The following is a 24,542-nucleotide window of genomic DNA, read 5'->3' on the forward strand; positions in this document are numbered from 1 at the left end:
TTATGTGCCTGCTTTATGCGCTTCAGTGTATGAAAAGTTGCATGCTAGAATTGAGTAGACAGCGGTAGGATAGCCTGTTTAGGTTATGCCTGATAGTACGAGTTTAGCATTGTATGCTAGTTCAGTTTTTCTCTACGAGGATAGAGTTGCTTGGGATTGTTTCCTTTTGTCCAAATGTTGTTTGCTTTGTGCTTTGTGGGATTCTGAGTGATGGGAGTTAGCCATTAAGTGAATACGTCACGTCACATGTGATCAGGGTTGAATAATCTTAGAATGCTGGATTTGGCCCTATTACGCAGCTCTTGTTTGAGTCTAACCGTTATAGGGACGAATCTGTTACTCGAAGGATTATCTGAGCCTCATCACATGTGATGGTGTTCAGGTAATGGCTAACTGGCATCACAAGGAGGCCTTCAGCAGCTGAGGACTGGGTCGAGTGGAGATAGAGATTTTCCTAGGGTAAGCCTAGGATGAGTATAGTGGTGGTCAGCGGTAGTGACAGGGATCTGGTGGAATCAAGGCAGTTCTTGGAGAAGGTACGGATATATGTGGAAGGTAGTATGGGCCCGTACTACTGAAAGCAGAGGATCCGTACCCGAACCGAGGAAGGCCAAGATAAGACTAGGAAACGTGTAGTAGGTGTAATTCCTCCAGAGGTATCAGTATCACTAACGGTTATTATTTATGTGTTTCAGAATGGTGGTACTACGCTCGAGGCCAGCAGTTGGCAGTACAGGAGAGGGATCGGGTTCGGGATTAGGTTCCGAGCCAGTAGATGAGGGGCTACGCGAGTTCATCGCATCAGAGATCACCAGAGGCATCCTTGAGTCGACCCCCATTATCTTCAGGTCGATCAAGGAAGGGATATTGGAGTTGATGGAGGATCGCCTCTGGGCATTCAGCAGCGACATGGCATCTGGCCAGTCGGGATCTCATACACTGTCCTTCAAGGACTTCCGGGGCAGTGGTGCGCCGGATTTTCACGGGGCGAAGGACCCCATAGTTGCCAGACGATGGATCGCAGACATTGAGTCTACACAGATGATTAGCTTCTGCCCTGAGGGGTCGAAGGTGAGGTTCGCAGCAGGATGTTTACGAGATCGAGCTAGGGATTGGTGGGAGTCCGTGGGGGATTCGTTAGGAGCCTCGGCTGTTGAGGCTATGACTTGGTCGGACTTCGCGACCAGGTTCAAGGCGGAGTTCGCGCCGGCTGTCGAGCTTTAGCAGCTGGCCAGGGAGTTCTTGGACATGCGCCAGACGACGTAGACTGTGGCGGAGATCACCGCCAAGTTTCGGGAGAGGGCATTGTTGGTGCCCCAGTATGCGGGAGATGAGGATATGAGGAGGACCCGCTATCATGACATGCTACGGGCTGACATCCGGGAGCATGTTAGCTTTTCAGCTTGCCCTACCCTGGAGTCCATGATTGCCAGGGCTAGGGAAAGGGAGATTGATTTAGAGCACATTCGAAAGAGGAAGGCAGAGGCGGGGCAGGTGGCTGGGGCTTCTGGGAAGAAGCCCAAAGGATCAGATGGGAGGCCGAAAGGCCAAGGAGGGTCGGGCCGCTGCGGGAAATGCGGCAGGTCGCATGAGGGAGCATGTAGGTTGGGATCATCAAGCTGCTACAAGTGCGGAAAGGCAGGGCACTTTAGCAGGGATTGTACTGCTCCTGTCTCGGTTGTTCAGACATCTGAGTTGCTGTGTTTCCACTGCAACCAGAGGGGCCACAAGAAGGCCAATTGTCCCCAGTTGACAGCATCAGCGCCGGTTAAGGCGCCAGCTCCAGCTACCCTGCGAATTATAGATGGCCGACAGGGCAAGGCAGAGGCTCCAGTGGTGAGGAGTCGGGCGTTTCAGCTGACGGCAGAGGAGGCACGCACGACACCCAATGTGGTGACGGGTATGATTCTTCCCCCCCCCCCTATTTTTTATGATGTTATGATATTGATATGTGCTCTGTGTATATGCATTAGGATCGTTCCATGTGAACGGTATTCCTGTCCAGGTGTTGTTTGACTCGGGTGCCACCCGATCATTTGTTTTCCTTGCGCTTAGCAAGAGGTTTACTGAGTCTTCGGGCATGTTGGATTGCCCTTTAGAGGTAGAGATTGCCGATGATCGATCAGTGCGAGCGTCATCAGTATTCAGGGATTGTGTTCTGAGGTTATTTGAGGAGCACTATTTGGTGGATTTGGTTTCCATCCCGTTGCAGGGGAACAAGGTGATTATAGGCATGGATTGGTTGAGCCCTAATGGGGCGGTGATAGATTACGCACAACAGCTAGTGCGAATCAGGACCCCGAGTGGGGGAGAGTTGGTGATCCACGGCGAGAGGCCACAGCATGGACCTGTAGTATGTTCAGCAGCGAGAACTAGGCGCTACCTCCAGCAGGGTTGCGCGGGATATGTCGCGTATGTTATGGATACCCGGGAGACGAGTAAGGCGATGGTGAGCGAGGTTCCAGTGGTACAAGACTACGCTGATGTGTTCCCGGAGGAGCTTCCTAGAATACCCCCGGAGCGTCAGGTGGAGTTCAGAATCGACCTAGTTTCTGGTGCGGCTCTGATAGCCCAGGCACCCTATCGGTTGGCTCCTCCCGAGATGCAGGAGTTGTCTACGCAGCTGCAGGAGTTACTAGACAAGGGGTTTATTTGACCGAGCAGTTCACCCTGGGGAGCCCCGATCCTGTTTGTGAAGAAGAAGGACGGGTCGCACCGGATGTGTATAGATTACCGGGAGCTGAATAAGGTAATGGTGAAGAATCGTTACCCACTCCCGAGGATTGATGACCTCTTTGATCAGTTGTAGGGAGCATCTTGGTTCTCCAAGATAGATTTGCGCTCAGGTTATCATCAGATGAGGGTCAGAGAGGAGGATGAACAGAAGACCGCGTTCTGGACGCGCTATGGCCATTATGAGTTCGTGGTGATGCCATTTGGGCTCACCAATGCCCCTGCTGCGTTCATGGACCTCATGAACCGCATGTGTAGACCGATGTTAGATCGGTCTGTAATAGTTTTCATCGATGACATCTTGGTTTATTCCAAGACGCAGGAGGAGCACGAGGAGCACCTGAGAGAGGTTTTGGAGACCTTGAGGAGGGAGAGCTTGTACGCCAAGTTCTCCAAATGTGAGTTTTGGTTGCGCGAGGTGCAGTTCCTTGGGCACCTCGTCAATCAGAATGGGATTTCAGTAGACCCGGCCAAGGTGGAGGCCGTGATGAGGTGGGAGGTTCCGAAGTCTCCATCTGAGATTCGGAGTTTCCTAGGATTGGCAGACTATTATCGGAGGTTCATTCAGGATTTCTACAAGATAGCCGTACCCCTAACATGGTTGACTAGGAAAGTCGTGGTCTTTAGATGGGGGTCTGAGCAGCAAGCAGCGTTCGAGACTCTTGAGGCAGAGATTGTGCGAGGCGCCGATCTTAGCCCTGCCCGAGGGCGTGGAGGATTTTGTGGTGTATTGTGATGTGTTAATCTCAGGTTTAGGCGCAGTGTTGATGCAGAAGGGGCATGTCATTGCTTACGCCTTGAGGCAGCTGAAGCCTCACGAGGCGAACTACCCGACGCATGATTTGGAGTTGGGGCGGTGGTTTTCGCCCTCAAGATTTGGTGGCATTACCTCTATGGGGTTCGATGTACCATTTACACGGACCACAAGAGTTTGAGGTACCTCATGGATCAGCCGAATCTGAACATGAGGCAGCGTCGGTGGTTGGACGTGGTGAAGGATTATGATTGCGAGATCCTTTACCACCCGGGGAAGGCCAATGTGGTAGCCGATGCGGTTAGCCGTAAGGCGGCGCCGATCAGGGATATTTGCATGAGAATGATTGTGGTGACTCCCTGTTGGAGCAGATTCGGGAGGCTCAACAGGAGGCTATGAAGGAGTAACATCGGAAGAGTGAGCGAATAGTGGGCCAAGTCACCTCCTTTGATTATGATAGCCGAGGGTTGTTAACATTACACCGTAGGGTGTGGGTACTGTATCACAGAGGCGTGCGCCAGATCTTGATGGAAGAGGCGCACAAATCCCGATTTTCTATTCATCCATGGGCGACGAAGATGTATCGGGATCTTCGCCTAGACTATTGGTGACCCTGCATGAAGTGGGATGTGGCGTGGTACGCCGAGCGGTGTTTGACCTGCAGGAAGGTCAAGGCCGAGCATCAGAGACCGCACGGCAAGATGCAGCTGTTGGACATCCCGTTGTGGAAATGGGAGGATATTATGATGGATTTTATCACAAAGCTTCCACGGACGGCACGAGGAGTAGATTCGATTTGGGTCATCGTGGATCGATTGACCAAGAGCGCCCATTTTATTCCGATTCAGGAAAGTATCTCGGCTGAAAAGTTGGCCGATATCTACATCAGGGAGATAGTGGCGCGGCACGGGGTGCCAGTGTCAATGATATCAGATCGAGATGTGCGGTTCACTTCCAGGTTTTGGAAGAAGTTTCATGATGAGTTGGGCACTCGTCTGCACTTTAGCACCACCTTTCACCCGCAGACGGATGGTCAGAGTGAGCGGACCATCCAGACTTTGGAGGATATGTTGTGGGCATACGTGCTAGACTTCGGTGGTAGCCGGGATACCTATCTTCCCTTGGCTGAGTTCTTATACAACAACAGCTACCACGCGAGTATTGACCGTCCTCCTTCGAGATGTTGTACGGTCGGAGGTGCAGGACCCCGATATGTTGGGGTGAAGTTGGCCAGAGGGTCATGGGGAGCACTGAGGTAGTGCTCAAGACGACCGAGAAAATCCAGCAGGTTCGGAGCAGGCTCCAGACTGCGCAGAGTCAGCATAAAAGTTATGCCGACAAGCGTCGGTCAGACCTGGAGTTCCAGGTTAGGGATATGGTTCTCCTGAAAGTGTCGCCTTGGAAAGGCGTCATCCGATTCAGGAAGCGGGGCAAGTTGGGCCCGAGGTTCATTGGACCGTTCAGGGTTGTATCCTGGGTGGGCAAGGTGGCATATAGGCTGGATCTGCCAGCCGAGCTCATCCAGATCCACAGCACCTTCCATGTCTCCCAGCTGCGAAAGTGTCTCGTGGATGATTCAGCGGTGATGCCGTTAGAGGATATACAAGTTGATGACAGCCTGAATTACATTGAGCGCCCAGTCGCAATCCTCGACCGAAAGTCGAAAGATCTAAGGAACAAGAGGGTGGAGTTAGTGAAGGTGCAGTGGCAGCACCAAAAGGGGTCCGAGTGGACTTGGGAGCCGGTGGAAGAAATGATGGAGCATTACCCCGAGCAGTTTCAGGATCGAGCAGCAGACTTCGAGGACGAAGTCTAAAATAAGTAGGGGAGATTTGTAGCACCTGATTCCTAGTACGTAAAAATTTATCTTAGTGTTTTCATTTTTAGCCTTGGACTCGGCGAGTTGTAGGTCCGACTCGCCGAGTAGAGACGTGATCCGGAACACGTTTAAGTTGGCGACTCGGCGAGTCCCCGCTGTCTGATGAAACCCTAAATTTCAAGGGTTTGCACCCTATTTAAACCCTCTTATCTGCCCCCAAGCTCACCCTCTTCACCCTCAGAGCTTTATACTTCGTTCAAACCTTGTTCATTGTGAGTTTGAAGCATTTTGGTGTGTTTTCTTGAAGATTTAGAGAGGAAAGGAGAGTAGATCAAGAAGAAGAGGAGGAGGCTAAGCATCTTTGAGCTAATTCAGTGTTTTCCTTAAGGTATAACTCGATTTCCCCTTTGTTTTCATGCTTATAGTCCCTTTTAGCTCCATGGAAGTCCTCCTTGAGTTTTTCCCCAAGCTTGATTGTGCCTTATGGTTTGTAATAAGTTATTAGCCTCTAGATCTAGGTGTGATTGAGCTCCAGGAGCTTAGATCTACTGCCTTTATGGATCCATATTGCATGAAAGCCCTAGATCTACTCTTTTGGTGCATTTTGAGCCCTAAAACCTTAATTGGTGATTATTTACACGTAAAGTTGGAAACTTTACGTGTTATTCGTGCCCTAGAAACCCAGATCTATGAATAGCATGAGCTGGATTCAAGCAGAATCGCGTGTATAGTATTTGAATGTGGCCGACTCGGCGAGTCGAGTCGCGAGTCCCCGAGTTTTCCCCTTTTTTGTGTTTGCAGGGTGGAGTGGTGAGTCGTGGGATAGGACTCAATGGGTCGGAAGCTAGACTCACTCGTGAAGTAACTTGGCGAATCAATGCCATGACTCGGCGAGTTCAAGGCAATCTTCTTGCCTCAAGAACAACTCGGCGAGTTGTTCATGCAACTCGGCGAGTCTCAGCATAGAGTGTTCTTCGGATGAAGATGAACTCGGCGAGTTGTTCATACAACTCGGCGAGTAGGATGAAGGACTGGGGGCCTTGGGTATAGAAGGAGAACTCGTCGAGTCAACGCCTAACTCGACGAGTAGAGACGAATTTATGGTCAGGCTAAGGGAAAGGGACTCGGCGAGTTGGCAAGCCAACTCGGCGAGTCAGGTCAACTGGCAGTTGACTTTGACTTGGACTCTTGGTTGATTAGGGGTAAAAGGTCATTTTACCCTGAAGTCGGTTAGCAGTATTTGACTAAGGGTTTTGTGGGAATTATAGTCGGAGGATTTCCGGAGCGGCGGCAGCAGCAGACAGTCAGTTCCCACACAGATCAGCAGTTACTTTGAGGTGAGTTTCCTTCTAGTAGTAACGGGTCTAAGGCACCAAGGCTGGCCCGTATAGACGAGATGTTAGCTTTAGAGTGTGGGCCGAGCCCGTATCTCTTGGTTGAGTTGATTATGTTATATGCCAGCATGATAGAGTTGTCTATACTCGTTGTCTGTGTGATACTTGTATGTTATGGGTTAGCGGCTGAGTGTGGGCGAGGCCCGTATCTCTCCGAGAGTGGAGTGTGGGCGAGGCCTGTACCTCCCAAATAGTGGAGTGTGGGCGAGGCCCGTATCTCCCAGCTAGCGGAGTGTGGGCGAGGCCCGTATCTTCATGATTGTGGGCGGGGCCCGTATCTCCTAGCTGTTCATTGTATGTTTGTATGGTATGAGGTATTATGGGGGAACTCACTAAGCTTCGTGCTTACAGTTTTCATTTTTGGTTTCAGGTACCTCTTCTTCGAAGGGGAAGGAGCTGGCGCGGTAGCGGAACATCACACACATGCTTTACATTCCGCATTATGATATCACCTGGGGATTTGTACTCTGGCACTTTTATGTTTTACAAAAATGTTTTCCAGACATGCAACATCTCTTGTGAAATGATATGATCGTTGAATGTTTTATTCCTAATATTTTGCTAAGTACATGTTCTTAAAAATGAAATTTTTGGCTCGTATTTTTGGGATGTTACAAAACTCTACTGATTATTTCTTCTTTGTGGGTTGGCGTTTCACTTATAGATGAATAAATAAACTCTAGTTAAACGTTTATCTCATGAACTAGGATTTAAAGTCATGGACTAAAACATGGTTATGTGGTACGTATTCTATTCTGTAATACTCTTTACAAATACAATACAAAACAAATAGTAGTAAATGAAATCAAAATTATTAATCTAAGTAATTTCTACCGGCAGGCAAAATAAACTAACTGATTATTACAAAAATGGATAATGACTTGAAAGGGTAATAAACTTTCAAATTTGTTCATATTTAGTCACTTAATTTTTTTTCGTGTTTGATTTACCCTAGAATTATTTGAAATTGTTCGCGTTTTACCCTTATGGTCATAAGGGTAAAACGCGAACAATTTCAAATAATTTAAGGATAAATAAAACACAAAAAAATTTCTATGACTAAAAATGACCAAAATTGAAAATTATTACGCTCTCAAATCATTATCCAAAAAAAAATCCATGCATGTTATAACAAATTTACTTAATTACTTTTAATAATCATTATCCTATTCAAGTACTTTTTTTGGTATACTAATCATATGTTTTTATATAGTCTTGTACATTTTAAAAGTTTTAAGCTAATTTAATACTCATATACAAATAAAAATTATAGCTTCTATCTTTAAGTAAATTTCTCAAAATCTCCTCTAAGAACCGATAATATGATAACCAAAACTTTGCATGAACCATCGATCTTAAAAATATAAAGGAATGGAAGGAATCTATTTAAAGTATCTAAACACAGGACAAGGAATTTATCTTGATATTAAATTTAGATTCACCCGCCACCCCACCTCTTTCCTTTCTCCCTGAAATATCTCAAATCCTAATTCCGACTCCGACTCCTACGACCGGTGTTTCAAATCCGACAAAAAAATCGGTGGATGCCACAAACTCTTCTTAAATCACATTCCCATCTCCTCCATTCACGGAACCCTCAATTCCTCCTCCACAGATACACTTTCTCATCTATATCGATTGATATATGTTTATCTATCTATGTACGACGACGAGGAAGAACCCCTTTGATCTCCAAGACAATTTGATTCGAAAAAGAAAAATAACCCATTTCGATCGCTATGTGTGTTTTTCGGAGCATATGTTATGCAACCCAAGATCAACCTACATGATCTTACATGTCTCAGTTCTTAAAATCATCTGGTTTGGATTTGGTATTTTCCATTCTTGTATTGAAGGTACAGTCTCATTTAATTCCGTTTCAATTTTAATACTGGGATTGAAGTTCATCTTACCATTAATTTGTTAGCGATATTAAACTAAATCCCATGGCGACATTGGAGGTGAAGCTTATACAAGCACACGCTCTGACTAATAAAGATCTTATTGGGAAATCTGATCCATATGCCAAGATGTATATAGGCCCTGAGCGTGGTAAAACACAATCCAGCAAAGTTATTGTGAGTTTTCTCTATTCTTCAATATAGGTCTTTAAAGAACAAAAATGGATACGTACTGATTACTTTCTATTCAGGACAATGATTTGAATCCCATTTGGAATGAACATTTCGAGTTTGTAGTTGAAGATACTTCCACCCAACACTTGGCAGTAGAAATATATGATGATGATGGGCTTCAAGCTTCAGAAGTCATTGGTTATGCTCGAGTAAAGCTCAGTGAACTCGAGCCTGGTCAAGTGAAGGATGTGTGGTTAAAGCTGGTAGAAAATTTGGAGGACCCTAAAGAAAATGAAGACCAAGGAATGGTGATAAGTCTAAGGCCCTTTTAGGAACCGAAAGTAATGTAAATAAGACAAAAAATGTAGTTTTTGTCTTATTAGGTTATGCATATTTTGTCCTATTAATGTCAATAAGACAAAAACTACATTTTTGTGTTCTATTAGGCTTTGTAGTTTTTGTCTCATTCATATTGGTCCTTGTCTAATGCAAACCAAATGCAGTACAACTTGTTGTGTTCTGTCTTGTATAACATGCAAGACCTAATACAAAGTTTTTATTTATTTTGTGTAGGTGCGCTTGGAGCTCTTATATTGCCCAAATGGTGTGAGAGCATTGTTTCTCAAAGATGGTGAACATAGTGAGGTAGTTGAGAAGAAAAAAAGATTGCTTATAAGAGGAGTGTTATCCGTGACAGTAATATCCGCTGAAGACTTACCGCCTGCAGATTTATCGGGGAAAGCCGATCCTTTTGTGGTACTCACTATGAGGAAAACCCTAACCAAACACAAGACCACTGTACGCTCAAATCTCTAGCGTTGTTTTATGCTTTTCTTTTTCTTAAGAAAAGAGTTAGAAGCAATAAATGGCAAAAACGTATTTTCATTGATTTGTTTATTATATTATCATTCTTGATTTGTAGGTTGTGTATCAAAATTTGAATCCAAGTTGGGGTGAGACTTTTGACTTTGTTGTTGAGGATGGTTTACGCGATATGCTTATCGCAAACGTATGGGATCACGACACATTTGGGAAGGTATGTACAAAATCTTCATGCATCTTCTCTTTGATCAACGATAAGCTCTTCATAAACTATGTTTTAGGGTGATAATTACATAGGGACCAAAACTATAATTTACAAAATTAGAGGGGCATACTCGACGCTCTTGGTTAGTCCCTTTAGCTATTAACAATGCTAATTGTATTTGTTTTTTGTGTGTGTGAGGTTTGCAGGACTTCATGGGCAGATGCATTTTGACACTAACAAGAGTTTTACTAGAAGGAGAATATAAAGATAGTTTTCAAGTTGAGAATGCCAAATCTGGAAAACTTGAATTAAATCTCAAATGGTCAGCCCAACCGATAAATCGCAAATCTTAGTGATTTTACATTTGTCGAATTGCTACAAAATATCTATCAAAACTTATATTTAATAAGTCACCAGGGTACTGAATGTTATAAAATATTTATATGAATAATGTTCAATAGATTTACTGCAAAAATACATAAGGTCTAGTACAATTAGTAAGATACATAAAAACTCCTATTGTGTCGAGATATGATACTTTTGGACCAAATACTTTTTCATTTTCCCCACGAGAGTGAATTGATCATTGTCGATGTTGAGTGATCTTGCAACCTTTGGAGTATTTGAAGGATTGGTTTTGTCCATATTGAAACGTTTCAAGATTCTTACGGTATAATTTGATTAATGTACAAGTATTTTGATAAGCATATGCTCAATTTATAAACCAAGACAATATTTTGCTCTTCAAATTCTTTCTTTAAAACTTAATAATATCATTGATTTCTTTATTCATTCACATACCGTTTAGATCATCAAAATAGACAACTATGATCGTATAACTTGATTTTTTTCCTTAATGAAGACACATGGGCAAATAATATCATTTGCATATACTTCGGTTATCAAGTTATCACATAAAGGATTATACCGCATGTTCGATTTGTTTTAACCTATACACAGATTTTTGTAATTTGATTGAATACATTTAATTCTTGAGTTTTGTACCCTATGTTTCAGGTAGTTTGTTTGATCGTTTGGGGTCTCATATAGACATGATCCATACTAGTTTGTTGTAACATCCATAATAGGAATCTCTAAATTTTGGAGATTGCTAAACTGATAAAGTATCTAAAGCAATTGCATCTATAACTTGAAAACATATTTCCTTATAATCAAATTATGGTCATTGACAGAAACCTTCCTTTGTATCTCAAAATTTTATCTTTTTCATTTCTTTTATTTATTTATTTATTTTGTTGTATATAAATATATCTATACCTCAATGGTTTCACAACTCTAGCTATGGAAATAATTAGTTCAAAAACCTTTCATGAGAGAAGTTAATTTAATGATATTTCGTTTATATGTTCCAATTTATTTTGGTTGCATAGTACTTCTGTATGACCATAACCAATTGTAATCACCTTATTAACATAATTTATTTTTTTCCATGGGAAGTTTTATATTTTTTTGTTTCTCCGAATGACACTTTCCTCACAATCAAATGTATTTTTTAGTTTCTATTAGGGTTGTTCATAATATCTTCAACTGAAAAACCGACAAAAGTATCAATTTCTAGGTTAACTAGTTTTTTTTTTCAAAAAATTAGGTTTAGGTTCAAAAAAAATTAACGAAGTGATAGTTTTGGTTACTCTTTCTAATGGTGTTTCAATTTGATTAACCCTACATGAACACTCTTATTCTCTACTCCTTTTCTTTTGTTAGGATTTTGTATACTTATAACGGAATGATATTCCATATTTCACATATATTTTAAACTTTTGAGTGACTTCATTATCTATCTGTAATTTCAATTCAACTTGAAATTGACAATCAAGTTGTCCATTTGTATCAATAAATGATTTACAATTTCTTGCAAATACGATTATTCTTCTAACTTCCCCCTCACGTTGTTATCAACACAAACAACAACATTAATAATAGTAACTAAAAATGGTATTAAATCACAAAAAATGATCAAAACGTTTAATATCAATTTGTGGGTGTTACATACTTACATTACATTGATCTTCTAACCTTTTTCGTCCCTATAAAGCCTTTTTATGTTTTTCGTCCCCCACGATTGGTGCAAATAAGATTTTGTGGTTGCTGGGTGACTTATCCTAAAAAATGGAAACAAAAGGGGGGAAGAAAGAAAAAGACAAGAAAATCACAAGGGCATCATCATGTCATCTTCAACTTCTTCTCAACAATCACGCCTCCCAATTGCACAATCGGACGCTGCTCTTACCAAATTCGTCTTCGCTATCAACCAAAGATAGATCCCCACGCGTCTCTTTCTCTCGCTGTAACCCTATCCAGCTTTTAGGGCGCAAATTGTTTCTGAACTTGTTTCAACTCGTATCGTTGCATCGTTGCAGCACAAACGCACAAAGCTTCGTCTGTTAGTGTTGTTTCTTCTTGTAATTTGGGTTTTTAACTTCTACACCCGGTTTCTAGGGTTCTAATCCTCCCGGAGCTGTTTGGTTCGCTTAATTTCAGTCGAAGACGGTCGACTATGGACGATTGTAATCGGTACCGGTGATTTCGTGCTACCTGAGCTCAGTTCAGAAGCTATAGAGGACAAATCGAATTCATTCAGGTATCAATTCATTACATCGATTATTTTTGTTTAACGATTGCATTGAACTAACATATAAAAATATCTTCTTTCTTTTTTCGTGTTTCTGTATATTATGTGATAATCCGTGAATTGTGTTTTATCGAGTTGATTAGATGTGATTTCGTTCGTATTATGATTTATGATTCTTTCTTGATTCTTCAAGAAGTGATGCATTTTGCGGAATGAATATTTGCCTGCAAAATCCTAAAGTGTCAAATGACTGTCTTAGATTGGTAGCAAACTATATCAATTTTGAACATGGAAAGCGTTAGGATTTGAAGTTTAGGAAATCCAGTGGTGATTAACTAACTGAATCAATTTGGATTCTTAATCCATGGTTGATGTTAAGTAATGAAACCCTAGAATTCATGATTCATTCCTTTTAATATCTACAGGAAATCAAGATCTCTATAGTTGTTTTCTTGTGTTTTCAGGAATCATCATGATGAGCATTAAAGATTGGGTTTTATCACAGCTAGTTTCAAACTCATTGTCCTCAACAAGACCATTATCAGGGAGTGACAGTTTCTTTGAAGAACGCCCTGCTAACGAGTTCAACATTCATGGTATGACTCATCTCCATTTCCTTCATATTATTTCCAACAAAGTTTAAATCTCCTTTATGCAAAGCAACAAAGTATTTACCTGTTTAACCAATTGAAACATGGATGCATTTAAGAACCCCTCTTTTCTATTCACTTCTTAGGTTCCGCTCAAACCGCCACCTCGCCACCACCAGAGGCGGTGACAGATGTATCACAACCGCCCATTCCCAACCAAGAAACCCCACTTCCTACCCCTCTCCGGCCACCCACTTTTGAGAGTTCCCATCAACCTCAAACTCTTCAAAAAAACATGAATCCATTGGAAAAGATCGAAAAGCTTCAAATTAAATTCTTGCGTGTTCTTCATCATCTTGGCCACTCAACAAACGATCTTATGGTAGCCAAAGTTTTATACCGTATACACTTAGCAACTTTGATACGTACACAAGAATCTGATCTCAAAAAAGTCAATCTCAACAGTGATAGAGCTAAAGCTATAGCAATACAACAAGAAACATCCGGTCAACCGGAATTAGATTTCTCATTTTCAATTCTAGTGTTAGGTAAAACCGGAATTGGAAAGAGTTCAACCATCAATTCCATACTTAACGAACCAAAAGCCCGGACAAACGCATTCCGACCTGCCACCGATCGTGTCCAGGAGGTTTCCGGAATTGTCAACGGAATCAAGATTTCTTTCATTGATACCCCTGGTTTGTTGCCTCCATCACCAAATACAATTGGAAGAAACCGAAAGATTCTTCAAAAAATCAAGAAACGTTGCCGAAAATACCCTCCGGATATGGTTTTGTATTTCGAACGGCTTGATGTACTTAACATCGGTTACAGCGATTTCCCGTTACTGAAACTTGTAACCGAAGTTTTCGGGAATGGAATTTGGTTCAACACGATGCTTGTAATGACGCATTCGTCCTCACCTCTTCCAGAAGGTTCTAACGGGTACCCTGTAACTTATGAATCTTATCTTACTCAATGCATGAATCTTATACAGCATTACATTCAACAGACAATTTCCGATTCGAAACTTGAAACCCCGGTTCTTTTTGTTGAAAATCATCCGGGTTGTAAAGACAAGATTCTTCCAAATGGGCAAAATTGGAAATCCCAATTCCTTTTATCCTGTCTGTGCACCAAAATCTTGAGTGACGTCAACAAGATTCTTGATTTCCATGAGAGAATGGAATTGGGGATTACGGGTTCCCCTCGTATTCCATCTTTACCCCATCTTCTTTCATCTTTTCTCAAGCATCATATCTCAACCCCAAATGAAGTAGATGAAATCAAGAACCTTTCTCTATCGGATTTTGAAGAAGAAGAACAAGAATATGACGAATTACCTCCTATACGAATCTTAACAAAATCCCAATTCAAAAAATTAACAAATTCCCAAAAAAACGACTACCTCGATGAGCTGGATTATCGCGAGACACTCTATTTAAAAAAACAATTAAAAGAAGAGCTACAAAGAGAGAAAACAGACGACAGGGACCCACCACCAGAGCCCGTGGTGTTACCGGATATGGCGGTCCCGCCTAGTTTCGACCCCGGTAACCCGCTGCATCGATACCGGTGTCTCGTGAATTCCGACCGGTGGCTGACTAGACCGGTTCTCGACCCCCATGGGTGGGACCATGACGTGGGATTTGACGGAATTAACCTCGAGGGTCAAACTCAAGTGAACGAGAATTTACACGCCTCGGTTACGGGACAGGTCAGCAAGGACAAACGGGAGTTTAACGTCCAGTCAGCGTGTTGTGCTGCTTATGTGGACCCCCGCGGGCCCACTTACGGCGCTGAGGTGGATGCTCAGTCTTCAGGTAAGGAGATGGTTTACACGGTTCATGGTAGCGCGAAGGTGGGGGTTTTGGGAAGAAATGTGACGGAATGTGGGGTTTCGTTGATGTCGTTTGGGGGGAATTGTTATTCGGGTGTGAAGGTTGAAGATGGGTTGTGGGTTGGGAAGAGGGTGAAGTTTGTGGTGAATGGTGGGCGGATGGGAGGTGGTGGAGGGGCGGCGTATGGCGGGAGTTTGAAGGGGGTGGTGAGAGGGAGGGATTATCCGGTGCGAAATGACGAGGTTAGCCTTATGGTGACGGCGTTGTCGATGGGCAAGGAGGTGGTGGTGGGTGGGAATTTGGAGGCGGAGTTTAGGGTGGGGCGAGGGACGAATTTGTCCGTGAATGCTAGTTTGAACAACCGAAACATGGGACAGTTGTCGATTAAAACAAGTAGCTCTGAACATTTAGAAATAGCTTTGATTGCAGGTGTCTCGATTTTTAGGGTTCTTTTCAGGCGTATGGGATTGGTTGGTACAGATAAAGATATGCCCCAGTCATCTGATATCAGCTGGGCTGACTGACTGATATCAGACTCCGGTATATGGTATGATACAATACAGTTCCATTTTTGAGTTTTTTGAGGTTTAGTGTTCACTATAAGATAAAGGATTTGAGATTGTTTGTATCAAGTGAAATAATTGTAAATGATTATTGTAAGAGAGACAAAGAGAGTTTATCTAGGAATTTTTATCTGTTGCTATTTGGTTCTTATGACCATCTTTTTGACTATTTACATAAAATCATTTCCGGATTACAAAATTGCTCATACCATAGAAAACTCAGTTTTTCCTTTTCGAAGAAAATAATGTATTTCGTAATATATAAATGTATGTTACTATATATATATGTATGTGGTGGGCAACATTGAGTTTCATGTTTTTGTTTATTAGAAGATTGCACTTTAAAAATCTAGGTAATTGACAGTAGATATTGTTTTATATTCGAGCGAATTGATGTGATTAAATACATCAATAAATTATTGTGGCTTGAATCTTGATCATGTCACTTTTTGTTCGTGTAGCCACCTATGAAAAGGGTGTTTCTCATCCTGCTTATTTGGTTGAGGGCTCATATACACAATCAAATTCACATTTTGCTTCAAAAAATTTCTTTAGATGGCTAAATCGAAAAAACAACAGACTAAATTGGTTTTTATAAACTTTGCTCTTTTAATTGTCATATGAACAAGAATAGAACATACTCTCATATGCGAGGGTACTAGTTTGCTTATAAAAAACACGACATTATAATCTCTTTTGGTAAATGTATATAACCAACCAAAGGTAAAATTTGATTAGTATCACCAAAAGAAACGGCCAACTATATTCAGGTTCAAGTGTTGTTGCAACATCTCATAAAAAAACACAACACCCGACTCGACCACATACATTATATAGTTGGAAACAAGAAAAAAGAAAATCAGATTTTGTCAGTCGCTTTATAAAAAAGCATTTTCTGAACATAAAACATCATATACCCTTGAACACCCCTGACAATACTCTCATTAACCCTAGTCACCCAACAATCATCACACTTATACCACTCATTACTCAACCTCAAATACGTCACATAATGTCCTGCATCAAGTTTCCCCGTATGTGTCACAACCGCAAACAACTCAAACTCAGAACTGAAATCCTGTTCCTCATTCTCATTCCCACTCCCATCAAACGCAAATATCCGATTTCCAAATCTACCCCTCAAAATAGACGAAGACAAATACGGAGACATGTCTAAAGAAAACGGGAACTGCATGTATCTGTCGACTTTTCGTGACAGTTTTTTAACAGGGGAGTGTTCGAATCTTTTTATGTGGAAACACGAGACTAATGGGAGTTTTCTTATGGACATTTGTTTTAAGGATTCTTGTCGGATTTTACATCGTTGGCAGAAGAATTTCTGGTCTGAATCCGATCCTAACCGTTCTGGTCGGGTGAACTGGTCTAGACAACCGACTAGTGTTGGTGTTAGTTGGGAGTCTATTTTTGTTTTTGTTTTTGTGTTTGTGTTTGTGTTTCTTCCGGAAGGTTCCGGAGGGATGAGATCCAGTGAGATGTCTATGCATGGGTCGTATGTGGTGGAGGTGAACCCACATGCCGTGCACATGACATCCGAACGTAGGATTCCCGAGAATACACGATGCGCGATACAGCACTCTCCACTACCTATAACAAATAAAAAAAAATTAAAAAATTAACAGAAAGAAATAGTATCCTACTTTCATTTCTTTCTATTATAGTTAAAATATACATAATTAGCAAATATGAAGCAATGTTTTGCTGATTATTATTATGGAGAAAGTTGATTACCAATATAGCACATCCACTAATCCTGAAAAGTGAAAACTAGGATTTTTGTGCCACATCTCTATTTAGGATTTTTTTTTTTTTTTTTTTACAAAAGGAGTTGTCATCTAGTGGAAACCTTGAAGTTGAACTCCCTCCAGGCTCCAGCTAATCTGTATCAAAAGATAAAAAGATCCTATCAATGGCCAGCTGGGATTAAAAAAAAAAGAAAAAAAAAACTAAGAGATGTGACACAAGAAAACCCTAAGTGTTCCTAATGGTTCTAAAAACTGTTTGTTTCGGTATGTGTTTCTACTATAAACACCTAATAAGTGATATGACCCACATAAATAGTTGCAAATTTAACACAAGAAGAAGAATTGACTTCACCTTGACTATGAGACTTCTTCTCATCTTTCTCCACCTTTTCATGGATCCCATCAAGCATGGAAATGAAGAACTCATGAGCATCCTGCATTTCATAATTTGCCAGGTTTCCTGCGTGCTGCCACCAACTGGAAGAAGAAAAAAAATCAAAAATTGAAAGTAATAAGATGATGAATAGTGCATTTATTCTTTTAAATTCTTAATATTGCCCAATAGGAATCTGCAACTTATTGTTTTTTTTTAAAGATGGATTATGACAGCTACAATATTTGGTACAAAAACATTAGATATGACCCACATCAACCATTTTTATATTGTAACAACCTCCTACTAGATTTCTTTTATCTTACTTTTTTGATTTTGAAGCACTTATACAATCAAGAAGAATAAGAGAAAAACAAATTCTAATCCTGACCTGTATAAGAACCTTGCAGGGCTATAGGGTTTCCGATCACCAGAAAACACAGCAGAAAACAACGCATCTGTATCACAGGCTAAACACAGCCTCTGTGGATTTTTATTCTTTCGTTCGTGAGCTCCATTCTTCTGTTGACAAACGAACCGGTTGTGTCGATCGCTCAGGAAATAATTCCGCAGTGGAGGTGTGTGCAACAACGCCTGCAATACAGAGTTCATAAAACAAGTGTTTCCAAGATTGTTTAGCCCTTTTAATCCCACAGGAAAGTTCCAATTCGAAGATGTATCTTCGTCGTTTCCCGGCAACAAGGTTGAGTTGCTCCCTAACAATGCGCGTTCTCTTGAATCAGGGGTCCAAGGACGATAATCCACGCGCCGACGCTTTCTTAGATTCTCCGGTGGTGGTGCGCAAAGCGAGTTACATCCGCCTAGTGTCGCTGCCGCCGACTGCGACAAGACGATTGCTGAATCGAAATCGCGATCGTATACCTGGTCCCCGCACGAACGACAGAACAGCTCCGCTCGATCCACGTCGATGGAGATCTCGTGCTCGTGATCCGGCGCGTGTATCTCACAAACAATAGCAGGACACGACACGCACGCGTAGAGCCGCAGTGACAATTGTCCACACGCGCCGCAATGGAAGATCTCATTAGCTTGTCTCCGCACAGAGGCGCGTCCCAGCGGCCTCACTTGAATGCATTCCAGTAACTTACCAAACGCCGCCACCCCTCGACCAGCCTTGAACTCCGCCAAATGAGAGCACGGCGGTGGAACAATCACAGCCGTAGATTGATGTTGCTGATTAGAAACAAAAGAACGGTCATGATGGGTCTGGTGGTCCGAATTCGACGACATTGTTGTTTTTAATGTGAGATTGTGAAGTTTCGTCGATCTGATGATAAAGATCACTTATCAATCAACACAAATCGACATTTGAATAGATCGATTGAATGCGAATGCGAGCGTTAGGGCTTTGAAGTTCAGAAATTTCATATCGTTGAGTTCGGATTTTCAGATCTATGGTTGTCAATTTCGAAACTTTGCAATGAAATTGAGAAAAAGATGGAGGACTCTTCACGTAATTTCCCCCAAAACGTTCTAAAATTAGGTTATCATATGATCCATTTTTCTTGATCCAGAAGAGGGCGGAGAGAGATTGGAATCTTGGATGATGAGATACACTACTCCCACTCGCTCAGGAATCCACACAACTCACTGGACACGACCCAACTCGGTCTATTTTATATTTGGATTTTACTTCTAATAAAATTTCTAAAATCAATAAGTTCTGGCTTTATTATATATGGCAAACATAAAAATCGTCATTTTCTCTTTACATTAATTTGGTAGTCAAAACATTCAAAAATAAATAAATAAATAAATAAATGTAAACATTAAAAAAAATAGACCGTCTCGAAGTACGGATCAACTTCTAATTAAATTCATTTAAATGGTTTAAAGTTTATTATTTTAATCGGGATAAATGTTTTTTTTATAAACGAACTATTATATTAAACTATGTCATGTAATTTTCAGTGGTCAACATAATCCACTTCCACCACCACACACCATCTCCCACCGTTGGCATCCACTTCCAACTACAAACACTACCTTCCATCGTCACCATTAGGGATATACAAAATCGAACCCGAAAACCCAAAAACTGACGAAACCGAGATCAACGCATAAACCAAAGGTTTGGGTTTAGATTTTCAAAAACCGAAAATTACGGTTTGGGTTTGGTTTTTGGATGTGGAAAACCACAAGAAACCAATTTGAACCGATTATATAAAAATATATATTTTATATACGTAATTTAAATATGTTTTGCGAACAGACAACACAAGCAACAGTGGTTCGAGTGGTTAGCGTGTTTGTAAGAACCTGAAATTTAGAGAGCTTTGACTTTTAGTCAGATGTTAACTAAAATGGCAAAATGGTCATTAATGATAATGTAATAAGTTTATAAAGCATGACTTTATGAAAATTGACGAGATAAGTTTAAGTCACTAAGATGAGATTAGATGAGTGAGTTCAAGAGAAGATACATTTTGGTCAAAAGGGTAAAATGAGAATTTTTATGTTTTTTTGGGCCAAGTTTGTGACTAAATAGATTAAGACTCGTATTAAGTCAGTGAGAAAAGACTTAACGGAGTCTTAGAGTATAGGAAAATCTATAGAAAAGTCTCAATATTTTAGTCTAATTTATGAAAAAAATTCTAAATTTTATTTTGTTAACAAAAAAAATATGGTTTACCGGATAAAAAAAATTCACATCAACCCTTTTTACCTGTAAATTATTTTCTAAATGGTTACCTAAAAAGAGTCTCTTTATTTGACATAGTTTATGAAAAAAGTCTCATTTTTTTACTTCAACTCTTTTACCCTTTTCACTAAAAATATGAGAATTTCTTGGTTGAAATTATGAATAATAATAAATGTCATTAAACTCCATAAAAGTAAGGATCAAAGTCCTTTATAACCAATTATTTGCCACAAAACAATGATGCTAGCATCATTTTAAACTCATATAATCTTTTTAATACACAAAGTTATATTACAAATATGATAAGATATTCAAATTATGTGTTGAACACCTTATTACAATCTACCTAAAAATAGGTTAAAAGAAAACCAATTGTTATGTTCATATAAGAAACCATTGACCGATGAGAAACCAGTCAATACAATAGTATTAAGTGAGACTCTCCATATTAGGAGTAGTTTTATTACTTGTATATTCTTTTTTCCAAAAGTCCTTTTAAAGTTTAAAAAGTAATCCCAAACTTATTTAAATTGTTCAAAATCTAATAGTATTATGTGAGACTCTACATATTCAGAGTAGTTTTATTACTTGTATATTCCTTTTTTCCAAAAGTCCTTTTAAAGTATAAAAAACAATCCCAAACTTATTTGAATTGTTCAAAATCTAATATGTAATCGGGTAAATGTTTTTTATATATGATCTATTAAACTTTTTTATGTCATGATAATTTTCACTAGCCGACACAATCCACTCCCACCACTACCTGCCACCTCTCATTGTCACCATCCACTTCCAACTACAAACACCACCTTCCATTGCCACCACAACCACCCATCTCCACTGACTAACTAAATCTAAAATATACTTCAACATGCAACAAAATCGATATAAGCTCACACTCAAACCTAAAAAAGTCGATTCATATCTACAATTAATTCAAACTCACATTTCAACAATAAAATTGCATCATTGAATGAACGTGGTTACTGGTGGCACACGGTTCAAGAAGAAATGGACGAGAGAGGGATGTAGGGCTAAGGTTGTTTTCGCAAAGCAGGGGAGAGGGAGAGGAGCGGGAAAGTGGACGACGACACGAAGGATGTCAACCTTAGTAAAGGGTGTGTGTGCATTTTCACTTTTCATCGGAGTGGAAAATGAGACCATACGCTTTGCAATATTTTAAAAAATAAACATGTAAAATGATGTTTTATTTCTTCTTTAAAATTGTGTTGGTGAGAGAAAATGATTTCAATGTTGATGATAGTCGGGGAAAAAAAGTGTACAAAAGTTAGTTTCATGGTACATCATATACGAAAATGTAAATTTAATGATGTTTCTTGAACAACAAATACGAGCTTAATGACGTTTTTTAAACAAGTAAATCGGTTTGACCTGCAATAACCGATCAAAATGGTATTTCTTGAACAACAAATATAATTTATAATGGTAAATAGTATATAAAAAGTGAATAAATATGTACAAAAATGATATTTCATCACAATGCAAAATTATTTTCTATTTTTATTTAATCCGAATATCCGATGATTATTATTTTCTAGAATTTCATGATAAGATGACATTTCACTAAAAAAAAAAATAACACTGCATAAACAAGTATTCAACCCATTTAAATAAACTAATAACAACAATACTTAAAAGCTACATTAAATTAAAACTTATGCTAAAATAAAGTAAATATGAATACCAATTTAAACGTTTGTTTAGTTTTTTTCAATGATGTTATCTATTTAGTAGACATGATCATTTTACTACTATCAATACCCAAAATTGATACCATCGAATTAGCACAAATGTAAAATTACAAATCTTTAACTCATTACTCAAACTTTTATAGGTCATTATTGAGAATATGCTACAAAATAACTTTAATCCTTAATTTGTGTACATGATAAGATTCAATATAAAATTTTCCCAAAATTAAAATATAACATACACTTTGGTTCCAACATAATTTAGAACCAATCCACACAAATTCCATCCAGATTTTATAGGGCGATGGTGTTGATAAACTTTCGTTTAGCAAAAGCTAACCACCATTTGTTTGGAGTTCCATTAGGTCTGTATGCAACACTTAACAATCTTCCACTTGTTTCTTCCCTTATTTGCTTTAAATAATTTCGTAATAACTCTGTCATTCAAACAATTTTAAAGATATCAAGATTCATGAATAAGTGTCCAATTGTGAACTATTTTTCAACTTCATAACACTTGCAAACATATTAGTTTCTATAATTTGCAAATAAGTAATTGGAAGTTTGGAAGAAAAGAAATGTTGGAATTTGTTTATTATAGCATCTTCCTTTCATTTATTTTCATAATACGGTGTGTTTGGTGTGGATTCCGGACATAATTGGAAATCGAGATTCCATTCCATTGCATGTTTGGTTGCAAATGGACCGAATTCAATTCCGTCATATGAATTGACGGAAGGAATTCAATTCCATTTTTTTATTGAACTACCCAAATACCCTTAAAATTGTAAGTGAAAATCAAAAAGTTACCCAATTATAGCAGTGAAAATTGCTTTGTATTTGGATGAAATTCCTATAATTGGGAAGTAGGATAACAAAAGTACATTCCTATCTTTTGCATTTTACTATCAAACACAAATGACCAAAATACCCTTGGGCAATTTCTTCAAGTAAGAAAATTTTACCTGCTTCATCTTGAGAGGGGGGGAGTGGAAAAAGACCAGGAAAAGGGAAACCGGGTTCACCAGGAACAGGAACATCTTCCAAACCAAGGTTAATTACCGCTTTTGTCCCTTCAGCTAATGTTCTACACCCTTCAAGCCTCTTCAAAGCCACATTTATATAAAACGTTAAATACACAAGAAGTTTATCAGCTGGGCTTTGTATGTCGAAGTTCTTGAAAAACACATTCGCCCTAAAGAATGTAATTGCTTCATCAATTATATCAGGTGTAGCTGCAAAAAAGAACATAAGAACAAGATTTAAAAATATATAATCTTTCTTTTATTAGTATTATTTTACTATTTACTATTAGAAGATACAAAAAAGTTTTGACCTTGATCTGAAACTGGAGCAGGTCCTCTTATGTGACTTTTTAAAGGAAGTAAAGGGCACCCACAAGCTTTCACAATTCCTTCCTCATCGATAAATGTAGAGTGGTATACCTGAGAAACAAACAGATATTCACTTTCTATGATCAAGAACAGGAGGGATAAGATCGTCTTTTTACCATGTTTTCAATAGAAGGGGGGGATTGCTTGTCAGTTGTCACCACAGGAAGGAATACTCCCGATTTGATTTTGTGTCCACTTCCTGCGAATCAATTATCCATAAGCCCAAATTAATCGAATACAAACCCCATTTAGCTAAGTGATACCAATCCGATACCAGTGTTGCAGTAGAATTTATGGTTTTCCTCTTTGAAACAAGTTAAAATCAATGGGATATGGGATCGTAAATGGGAAGAAGATGAACTCAGGTGGTGTTAGTTTTGAATCAAATTCCAGTGAAAGTATTTAACCCAGAGAGAGGTAAACAGAAGTACCTGTGGGAGTAGGCTGTCGCTGGGGTAAGATTTATGATCAGATCGGAGATGGGTTTTGTTGTTGATGATGGAAAGCTACGTTTGTTATGTCTGAAACCGGGTGCTAAGTGCTAACTGAAGCGATGATTTGGGTTATATGCAAAGTCAAAAGCAAAATCACTAACCTTGGAACTGTTGGCTTTTCGTAGAAAACTATGAAAATGGCACCATACGGTTCTTCAAGACTTCGGTTTTCTGCTAGTTGCAACTCAAATGCATTTCATTTTTGACTTTTGAGCTTGTTTTTACCTCGCCAAGGAAAAAGAAAATTGTTTTTTTAAATGGCAAGTCGCTATGAGTGGAATGATATCAGGGAAAAAACAAAAACATGAGTACAAGGAAAGGAAGACAAAGCAATTAAAAAAAAAGGAGCCAACTGGGAATAGCTGAATTGGTAGAGGCATAGCTCTTAGTATGGGAGAATGAGGATAACCGGTTCTAGATATGACTGAGTATTAACACTAACATCTAACCAGTTAAGCTGTTATTCAGAAAAAAAATTAAATTAAAGAGGAAAGCAATTGTATTCCGTCCAACTTTTCAAATTGTTGCCCACGTATTTATTTCATTCAAACGTTTGAGATATGACTGAGTTCACGGCTCTAGCCGGACAAACAACAATGTTCTTGAAAACTTATTATTTATTGTTATCCAAGTGTTCCATAAAGTAATGTAATCAATGAAATCAAGTCCCCCCATGAAAATCTAATTATTATTATTATTATTATTATTATTATTATTATTATTATTATTATTATATGGGACAAGTCCCCTATGTT

General features: G+C 39.7%; 4 protein-coding genes across 6 annotated transcripts in view; 2 read left to right on the plus strand and 2 right to left on the minus strand.

The window, feature by feature from the left end:
- The window catches only part of LOC111908332 (synaptotagmin-5-like), a 31,629-nt gene extending 21,426 nt beyond the window's left edge, over window positions 1-10,203 (plus strand). The window contains exons 2-6 of the mRNA XM_052766491.1: window positions 8,628-8,778; window positions 8,853-9,083; window positions 9,349-9,573; window positions 9,698-9,811; window positions 10,009-10,203. Coding sequence (XP_052622451.1) covers window positions 8,628-8,778; window positions 8,853-9,083; window positions 9,349-9,573; window positions 9,698-9,811; window positions 10,009-10,155 — 868 coding nt within the window. The 3' untranslated portion in view covers window positions 10,156-10,203. The remainder of the gene's footprint in view (window positions 1-8,627; window positions 8,779-8,852; window positions 9,084-9,348; window positions 9,574-9,697; window positions 9,812-10,008) is intronic.
- A 1,694-nt stretch (window positions 10,204-11,897) lies between these two features.
- Window positions 11,898-15,538, plus strand: LOC111908373 (translocase of chloroplast 90, chloroplastic). 2 transcript variants are annotated; one of them, XM_023904202.3, is made up of 3 exons: window positions 11,898-12,404; window positions 12,840-12,991; window positions 13,132-15,538. In XM_023904202.3, exons 2-3 carry the CDS (start codon window positions 12,868-12,870, stop codon window positions 15,348-15,350), a joined length of 2,343 nt encoding a protein of 780 aa, XP_023759970.1. In that variant the 5' UTR covers window positions 11,898-12,404; window positions 12,840-12,867; the 3' UTR covers window positions 15,351-15,538. The 2 variants fall into 2 exon arrangements, with proteins under 2 accessions (XP_023759970.1, XP_023759969.1); XM_023904201.3 differs by having other exon boundaries at window positions 11,899-12,404; window positions 12,860-12,991.
- A 561-nt stretch (window positions 15,539-16,099) lies between these two features.
- Window positions 16,100-19,192, minus strand: LOC111908372 (ubiquitin C-terminal hydrolase 22). The gene is made up of 3 exons (XM_023904200.3): window positions 17,917-19,192; window positions 17,505-17,629; window positions 16,100-16,994 (listed from the first exon to the last, which is right to left on the minus strand). The coding sequence occupies exons 1-3, from the start codon at window positions 18,774-18,776 to the stop codon at window positions 16,249-16,251; spliced, it is 1,731 nt and encodes a 576-aa protein (XP_023759968.1). The 5' UTR covers window positions 18,777-19,192; the 3' UTR covers window positions 16,100-16,248.
- Window positions 19,193-21,999: 2,807 nt separating this feature from the next.
- Window positions 22,000-24,089, minus strand: LOC111908371 (actin-related protein 2/3 complex subunit 3). 2 transcript variants are annotated; one of them, XM_023904199.3, is made up of 6 exons: window positions 23,889-24,089; window positions 23,725-23,814; window positions 23,410-23,492; window positions 23,236-23,344; window positions 22,865-23,134; window positions 22,000-22,336 (listed from the first exon to the last, which is right to left on the minus strand). In XM_023904199.3, exons 3-6 carry the CDS (start codon window positions 23,410-23,412, stop codon window positions 22,194-22,196), a joined length of 525 nt encoding a protein of 174 aa, XP_023759967.1. In that variant the 5' UTR covers window positions 23,413-23,492; window positions 23,725-23,814; window positions 23,889-24,089; the 3' UTR covers window positions 22,000-22,193. The 2 variants fall into 2 exon arrangements, with proteins under 2 accessions (XP_023759967.1, XP_023759966.1); XM_023904198.3 differs by having other exon boundaries at window positions 23,725-24,089.
- Between the last annotated feature and the right edge of the window lie 453 nt (window positions 24,090-24,542).

This window comes from Lactuca sativa, chromosome 8 (assembly GCF_002870075.4).
Source record: "Lactuca sativa cultivar Salinas chromosome 8, Lsat_Salinas_v11, whole genome shotgun sequence".
NCBI classification, from domain to species: Eukaryota; Viridiplantae; Streptophyta; class Magnoliopsida; order Asterales; family Asteraceae; genus Lactuca; species Lactuca sativa.